Source organism: Myotis davidii, unplaced genomic scaffold, assembly GCF_000327345.1.
Source record: "Myotis davidii unplaced genomic scaffold, ASM32734v1 scaffold515, whole genome shotgun sequence".
NCBI lineage: Eukaryota > Metazoa > Chordata > Mammalia > Chiroptera > Vespertilionidae > Myotis > Myotis davidii.
In genome coordinates, this window is record NW_006286242.1 from 475622 (window position 1) to 484415 (window position 8794).

General features: G+C 43.5%; 1 protein-coding gene across 9 annotated transcripts in view; it reads left to right on the plus strand.

Moving 5' to 3' along the window:
* SVIL (supervillin) overlaps positions 1 to 8442 on the plus strand; it is a 96284-nt gene extending 87842 nt beyond the window's left edge. For all 9 annotated transcript variants that reach the window (XM_015559933.1, XM_006757520.2, XM_015559928.1 and 6 more), the window contains 5 exons: positions 1625 to 1780; positions 3160 to 3303; positions 5000 to 5124; positions 7235 to 7390; positions 7490 to 8442. In XM_015559933.1, coding sequence (XP_015415419.1) covers positions 1625 to 1780; positions 3160 to 3303; positions 5000 to 5124; positions 7235 to 7390; positions 7490 to 7576 — 668 coding nt within the window. In that variant the 3' untranslated portion in view covers positions 7577 to 8442. The remainder of the gene's footprint in view (positions 1 to 1624; positions 1781 to 3159; positions 3304 to 4999; positions 5125 to 7234; positions 7391 to 7489) is intronic.
* The last annotated feature ends 352 nt before the right edge of the window (positions 8443 to 8794 follow it).

The following is an 8794-nucleotide window of genomic DNA, read 5'->3' on the forward strand; positions in this document are numbered from 1 at the left end:
CTTTAGATAGCAGCCCCAGCTGGTTTGCTCAGTGGATAGAGCATCAGCCCACAAACTGAAGGGTCCCGGTTTCGATTCTGGTCAAGGGCATGTACCTCGGTTACAGGCTTGATCCCCTGTCATAGTTGGGGCACATGCTGGAGGCAGCCAAATGATGTTTCTCTCTCACATTGAAGTTTCTCTCTGCCTGTCGCCCTACTTTCCACTCTCTCTGAAAATCAATGCAAAAACATCCTCAGGTGAGGATTAGCAAAAAAATAAATAAATTTGGATAGCATTATACATATTGTTTGGAAGCTGGTTTCTCCTTTTAGTTTATTGTGAACAGTTTTCCAAGTAGTTAATATTTAGACTTTAATGTCTGCGGGTCATACCATGAATGTTCTCACATATATGACATTTTCTACTTAACCTGGCTCTTAGAGTTGGAAAGCTGAGTTTGGTTTCCAATTTTTCTCTATTATATAAATACTAGAGGCCCGGTGCACAAAATCCATGCATGGGGAGGGGGGTGTCCCTCAGCCTGGCCTGCACCTTCTCTAATCTGGTAATCTGGGACTGCTGGCTCCTAACCACTCACCTGCCTACCTGCCTGATCACCCCTGACCCCTCTGCCAGCCTGCCTGCCTGATAGCCCCTAACTGCTCACCTACCTGCCTGCTGCCTGCCTGGTCGCCCCTAACCACTCTGCCTGCCTGCCTACCTGCCTGATGCCCCTAACTGCTCCCCTGCCAGCTTGATCACCCCTAACCACTCTCCCCTTCCGGCCTGATTACCCTTAACTGCTCTCCACTGCCTCCTACCTGCCTGATCGCCCGTAACTGCCTCTGCCTTGGCCCCCACCACTGTGGCTTTGTCTGGAAGGACGTCCGGAAGACGTCCTGTCTATCCAATCTAATTAGCATATTTCCCTTTTATTAGTATAGATAGAGTTGTAAATAATTTTTAAAATAATGATCTGCATTCATTCCTAGTTAAGGTAAATGCCTAGATATGAAATTGCTGTGTTCAACTATATCCATATCACTAAGTGTACCCACAGAACATTTGCACCAAGGTTCATTCACCAGCAGTGTACAAAAGTGTATTTCCCAGCACAGTCACGGACGCAGTACATGACCTTCCCCACCTTTGCCAACATTGATGGGCAGAAATGTTGTCTAAACACTGTTTTCACTTATTATTGTAAATTAGGAGTACTGTTAAACAATTTCTATATGAATTATTCAGCCATTGTATTTCTACTTTGATGAATGTTTTATTTGTGCCTTTTTGCACATTTTCACTGAGATATTTATCTTTTCACTAAATTCCTTGGTATACTAAGGATATTAAGTTTCCTTATTTTCCATTTTTACTTGCCTTTTCATTTTCTTTGTTGTTTGGGGGTATTTTTTCAATGCAATTTTTTTTTTATGTTGTCAGTGCATAAATCTTTTCTCCTTTGATTACTTCTTTTGCAATTATAATTAAAACAGCCTCTCCACCTCCAAGTGCAGATAAATCCTACCTATTTTTATACTAATTCCTTTATTATTTTGTGTTTTACGTGAATTCTCCAATCCCTCTGAAATTTACTTTGGTACATATTTTGTCTTTAGCTTTGTTCTCTTTTCTTTCCAAGATCCTGGAAATTTTAACTTCACACCCCGCCTGTTCATCCTCAGCAGTTCTTCTGGGGATTTCTTGGCCACGGAGTTCATGTATCCTGCCCGAGCCCCCTCTGTGGTCAATTCCATGCCCTTCCTGCAGGAAGATCTGTATAGTGCACCGCAGCCAGGTACGGCCCCCAGAGGGCAGTGGTCATGGGAGCTGCAGAAGGCTTCCAAAAAGCCTTTCCATTTCCCCTTTTCACTTATTAGGCAGTTTTTATTTGCCAAGTACTCTGCTAGAACATTTTTTTATATCATCTCATTTAATCTTCATACCTACCGCAAAAGAAAAGTGGCATCCACCACATGTATAAGAACTTGGTTACTTAACTCGCCCGAACACATCTGTTGGAAAAGGTTGAGTACAGCAGTATTGGGCCCCGTGTCCACGTCTCTCCCTTTTATCCCTGGAGCCCCCAGCAGACTTCTGCCTATATCCCTTTAGCTAGAGCTCTGTCACATAGCCACCCCAGATGCAAGGGAGCCTGAGAAAGCAAGTGGCCAAGGGGCAGGAAATTGGGAGTATTTGTTGAATTAGGCAAAGAACAGTATCCGCCGTATCAAGGCTGCACAGCAGAGCCATAGCTCTCGCCCAAGCTGAGGTTTGTTTCTACTCGACCACCACCTCAAGGCAGGACCTCTGTGCTCTCGTTCTGGTTGGGACAGTCACAGTCACCGCAGACTGGGCTGTGTTTATAGACCTCTCTGCCCTCCCTGCAGTCCAGCCCAAGGTCGGCCACCCCTGCCTCATGGCTTCTCCCCTCTCCCATAACAAGAGCCTGGAACCACTGGCAGCCTAGGTCACCATGTTAAAAGCTTGATAAGTATACACGTCATACTGTGGGATATATTAGCAAGGATCTTTTAAAAAGGGAGGCTGCTCCCCACCCCCTTCATCCTCTGGCTCAGGATGGGTTACTAATCTCCACTTGGCTTTTCAAGTGTATGGTTTTTACAGAATCCTGGACTCAGAGCTAGCTTACCTAGCAAGTGAGGGCCCTAGGCCATGTGGAGTAAGAGCAGGCTGATGGTTTGATGAAGAGAAAAAGTGAGGAACACCATTTTTAGCGCTCATTCCTCTCTAAAAGAACCATGAATGTACATCACCTGCAAAGCAGTCATACACAGGCTGAACTCAGGCCCAGGGCAAGCATGAAATACTCTCCAGTTGTTCATGTTCTCAAGAGATAAAAGGTACTAACACCCCTTGAGTGGCATGTGCATTACCCCTTCCACTCTTAGCAGCCTGTGGACTACCAGAGGCCCACTGGTAGGGTCTGCAGTTGACCCAAGGGAGAAGGAACTGGAGGAGAGAGGAGGAGAGGGAAAGAAAGTACCTGCACCATCAGTGCCACCTCTGCCTAGAGGCCCTTTCCCCTCCTCCTGGATGTACAACCGAGGGGATTCCCCACCTGGCAGAGGCAGGCTGGAGGGAAGCACCTGCTAGGCTGGGGAAGAAGGGCCTGGAAGGAGCTTCTGAGGGTCTGGTCTGTCCTCGCCCTCACAGCGCTTTTTCTTGTGGACAATCACCATGAGGTGTACCTCTGGCAAGGCTGGTGGCCCATTGAGAACAAGATCACCGGTTCCGCCCGCATTCGCTGGGCCTCGGATCGAAAGAGCGCCATGGAGACCGTGCTCCAGTACTGCAGAGGTGAGGCGTCTGCAGGAAGGGGGTTGGGGCCGGGGCCAGCCAGGTACCCCTGGGGGATGGTGACCAGCATTGTTCAGAAGCTAGTGCCCAGCTGGTTCTCTGCAGACTTGGTCAGCGTCCCAGACCAGGCCTTCCCTTTCTGCATGTGCCAGCCAGCTTTGATGAAGCCTGGCAGACAGTGATAAAACCAGTTTTCTTTGCCTTTAACTTTTGAGGCTTATTAATTTTCAGATTCATGTATTCTCAACTGCCAGCACGAATGAGATTTCGTTTTTCTTTTTTATATTATAAGCCATTTAACTTGTTGCCCTGGATATTAGAGGCTGTACAGTTATCCCTTGAACAACAAGGTTTGAGCTGCAAAGTCCAGTTTTACCTAGATTTTTTTCAATAATTATATAGTTGGCCCTCCATATCCATAGTTTTCATATCCAGGAATTTAACTAACTGCAGATCAAAAAGTATTTTTGATCCATAGTTGGAAATCTGAGGATGCCAACTACATGCATTGTTCTACACCATTTTATTTAAAATAGGAGCCTGAAGCATCCATGGATTATGGGACCTGTGGGGCATCCTGGCACCAATACCCTGTGGATATTAAGGGGCAACTAAGTTTTGGGGGAGTCAAAAGTTACATGTGGATTTTTTTTTATCCACGTAGGGTGTTTGTACCCCTAGCCCCCTGTGTTGATCAGGGTCACCTACATTGTGGAATGCCCTGGACTGGTTAAAACCTTTCTGCACTCAATTATGACACTCTCCACACACGGCATTGCACTGTCGTGGAGTAGAAACCTCCCCTACAGACTGGATAGCCAATGGCAACCTTGTTACCATTCATTATTATTTATAGCGTGATAGCTAAAAAGAAAGGTCTATAGTCAATTCATGGTTTTTTATTATACTGTCCATGTAAAATTTATGGACTTTTATATAAACTGAAGACGTCAATAATTTCTTACCTGAAATTTAAAGGTTTTATTGATTAGTTTAGTGTCACTAAGTATTCAATGGATTCTGTTCTTGAAGAGCTCTTTAGTAACAAATAACTTAATAAACTGCCCACCAAATGTTTTAGCTAAAGTGACATATAAAATGCTGTCATTAGCTGTTTAATTCTCATTGAACTTGATGCTGCATTAGGACTACACTGAGTGCAGGAAGAAGAGAGTCCCACCCAGAAGCACGGAGAGAGGCTTTCTCCCGTCCAAGGACCCAGACGCATTTTGTCATGTTCAGACAGTATAAAGCAGGGGTGGGCAAACTTTTTGACTCGAGGGCCACAATGGGTTCTTAAACTGGACCGGAGGACTGGAACAAAAGCATGGATGGAGTGTTTGTGTGAACTAATATAAATTCAAAGTAAACATCATTACATAAAAGGGTACGGTCTTTTTTTTTGTTTAGTTTTATTCATTTCAAACGGGCTGGATCCGGCCCGCGGGCCGTAGTTTGCCCACGGCTGGTATAAAGTCAGATGGAGTACAGGCAGTTTTATGCAAAGTTGCATGCATAAAACAAACATTATGTAAACATCTTCCAAGTGTTGTTATGAAATACTCATAACTTCGACTTTAAGCATGAAGTCAAGAGATCCAAACAGATAAGAAAAGGTTTCAAGGGAAGTCAGAGAAAGACAATGTTTCTGTGCCCACTCGGGGTCAACTGACACTGGCATTCTGTATGACCACAGGAAAAAATATCAAGAAGCCGCCGCCCAAGTCCTACCTGATCCACGCGGGTCTGGAGCCCCTGACATTCACTAATATGTTTCCCAGTTGGGAGCACAGAGAGGACATTGCTGAGATCACAGAAATGGTGAGCACACCCCTGCCCTGGGAGGGTGGGTCCCTGCCTGGTGGACTGTGGGTGGACTTTCCCGTGGGGAGAAGCATCCCATCGCATTTTCAAAGTGAGAACATGTCTTTTCCATTTACGACATGTTAACAAGTCTGTGTAGAATTAGCTTAGGAAGAAGAAAAGCCTAAGGAGAAATCAAAGTATTTTGGTAATTTTCTACACATAGTACTCCAATTAAAAAACTGAAAAGCAAAGGTGAATTTAATTACTTTAAAAATATCCACAAATAAAAGCTGGCATCTCTTCACTCTGTTAGCTAAAAATATGTTGCTTCTAAAGGGCCACACGGGGCACAACAAAGCTCGTGTTTCAGACATTGACCTTGTATTAAAAGAGATACAGAATAATTCTGAGATGCATTAACATATGCAGATAACTAAGTGAATGAATGTATTGTGGGTCACTCCTGATAACGTACTGCTCACTATCTCATTAATATTCTTTTATGAGACCACCTGGCTTTAGCACCTGAAGCGTTTATCAGAATCTCTATTGCCAAAACATATTGTGAACCAGAATGTTATTTCCATCTGCACAGAAAAAAGGAAGCTTCCTGCAAATATATTACATTTCTTAATTTCTGAGGTTTTTAACATTGCTAGCAACAGCAGTTCCAATAGTGTTTTGGCTTGGTGGGTAGTAGGCTGGTAGGTCTGTTTTGGTTTTCTTTCTGTGTAGAACTGTTTTTCTGGGAAGGGCGGGGATGGCATGAGTGCATTTTATAGGAGGTCTGAATAAATTTAAACAAGAAAAGTTCATTGCTGTTTAACAACGGAGGAAGCCTTTCATAGTGCAGGCATCACTGCCAATACTACCCTGTCTGTGGCCAAATGGACGTCATTACACAGGGAGGGCTCAGGCAGCCTGCTGTCCGACATAGTCAGTGAGAAGGCTCTGTTCAAGATAACTACGCGATCCACCAAGTTTCAACGCTCTAGAGAATAGGAGCACTGTCGCTGCAGTCTTTGTTCAAGGCCATAAATCATGGCCATTCTTTGTATTCACGCTCCATTACTGGTGCTGGTGGGGAACTGTGCAATGCCTTGTGCAGGCTGCAGGCTTTTGGCCAGTGAGCAGTTGGCTTCCCACATCAGCAAGTTGTAATAATAATGAGCATTCACTGAGAGCTTGGTCTGTGCAGGAACTGCTCCAAGCACTTTACATTGATTTCTCCTTTAATTACCACAACAGTCTATTAAGATTAATCATATTATTATCCCCATTTTTCCGATGAAGGAGCTGAGGCACAGAAACAGGAAGCAGCTTGCCCCTGGTCTTCGCCTCAGGCTGTCTCTGAAACCCGCCTCTTGACCACTAGTCTATACCAGATACTGCTGCACTGCTGGCCAGTGGTTTAAAAAAAAAAAAAATCCTGCCCTAGCTGGTTTGGCTCAGTGGATAGAGCATCGGCCTGTGGACTGAAGGGCCCCAGGTTCTATTTCGGTCAAGGGCACATGCTAAGTTATGGGCTCAATCCCTGGTAGGGGGCCTGCAGGAGGTAGCCAGTCAGTGATTCTCGCTCATTATTGATGTTTCTCTCTCTCTCCCTCCCTGACCCTTCTTCTCTGAAATCAATAAAAATATTTTTGAAATAAAAATATTATTTTTTAAAAAATCCTGATTCAACCACAGCATATTCTAGATGCATTTTCTTTCCTTCTTTTTCTATTGTGGATTAAGAAACAGAGCCTGGGGGGTGCGGGGGTGGGGAGGCGGGGCGGAGTGCGATTCCTTTCAAGGCTAGTTATTTTTAAATATTGTTCAGTAAGCATCATTTTTTGGATGCTTCTGGTGTTTAGGCTTCAAATTGAATAATCTTATGTGATAATTTACTCAAATGAAATTCCCTAAGCTTTTCTCTGATGCAGCTCTGAGACAGGATTTGTTGGGCCTTTGGTAGAACTAGGGGGCTTTGAACAATTTCTTTCCAATTTAGAGCCCTGTTTCTCCCCGAGGGAGGGTGTCCAGGCTGTCACACAGATCGGACAGGCTTGTGTGTCTGCAGGCATGTGATAGAGCGTGTTGAGATATGGGACACAGAATTTCTCTTTCCCCTCCTCTTCTCTAGGATACGGAAGTTTCCAATCAGATCACCCTTGTGGAGGACGTGTTAGCCAAGCTCTGTAAAACCATTTACCCCCTGGCTGATCTCCTGGCCAGGCCACTGCCTGAGGGAGTTGACCCTCTAAAGCTGGAGATTTATCTCACTGATGAGGACTTTGAGGTGAGTGTTCCTTCAGGTAGGCCAGTGGGTAAACCACATGCTGGGCTGGTACGGGAGGCCTCTTCCTCAGCACATGGGCATTTCTCTCGATTCTTCCAGTTTGCACTAGACATGACAAGAGAGGAATTCAGTGCACTGCCCGCCTGGAAGCAGGTGAACCTGAAGAAAGCCAAAGGTCTGTTCTGAGTGGAGAGATGCTGGTGGAACCTGTTGTCACTTTCAATACCATTGGACCAGGAAAATGGATATTTTTTTGGACAGGCATTTTAAAATATATTTTTTAATCAGAGATTTCAAAACCTGAAGTTATTAGCTCTACCACTAGTCCTGTAGCTGTGTATTTTGTAAATGTTTAAGAGAACTCTTCGGAACTCTCTCCCCGATTCAGCAGGGGATGGTAATAAAATCTGCGGTGCAGCTCAGCGTCGCTCCTCAGCAGAGCCACAGCACCGCCCCCTGTTCCAGCTCAGTGTTGCCGGTGTGTTTGAAGCAGTTCTCTTTATAAAGTGTTATTTTGATAGTTTATGGATTCTAAAATATATATATTTATATAAACACCATATAAATCAAATATGTATTTAACAAAGCAGTATGCATTCATTCACTTTTAAGATTTTTTGGGAGGTGTCAAAGTAGATGGAGTTGCTTCTGCCGAGACGTATCTTCACCTACGTATCTTCACCGTGTTCAGAAACGTCTTCTTCAGCATTACATTAGGTCTTACTTCTTCCGAGTGCTGCTTCCGGTGCTAAAACAGAAAATGTGCACATCCTGGCATGGAATCTGTGCAAGTTCACCTTTCTACCTTAATATCTCCTCAACATGTATAGTGCCTTGTTTTTATGTACAGTTTCTATACAGACAAGTTTGCTCTGCATTTTTTGATGATGGTTTGGAACATTACCTACAATTTTACTCTAAAATAGTAGAAATAAAAAAACCTTAATTTCTAATGCCTGTTGTTAACATTAAACATGTCATTTTGCAATCTAGGTCTCCAAAATAAAAGCTTCAGAATAAACACAGCAATTAACTGATTGGTTCACACTGAATTCTAAGCATGTTCCTTTCTGAAAAAATATGTTTTTTGCAAATGTTAACCTAGTACCAATAGTCCATCATTAAACAGTATTTGCTCTTTTAATTGCGGTTAGAGCAAGATTTTATACAAGGTCATAAGACTAAATAGACAGATATTCCACTCATAAAATTAGTTATAAGTACTACTTATTGGCATATTTTTGTAAATCATCCTTTAACAGAAGCTCTTTACCTACAACTATATCTACATCTCAAATTCAGGATCTCTGTGCCTTTTCAAATATTGAATATATAAGGCATTTAGAAAACTTAAAAATGATCCAGAAAACTCTTCACAGGCTCTTATGTTATTAAAATCCTAGG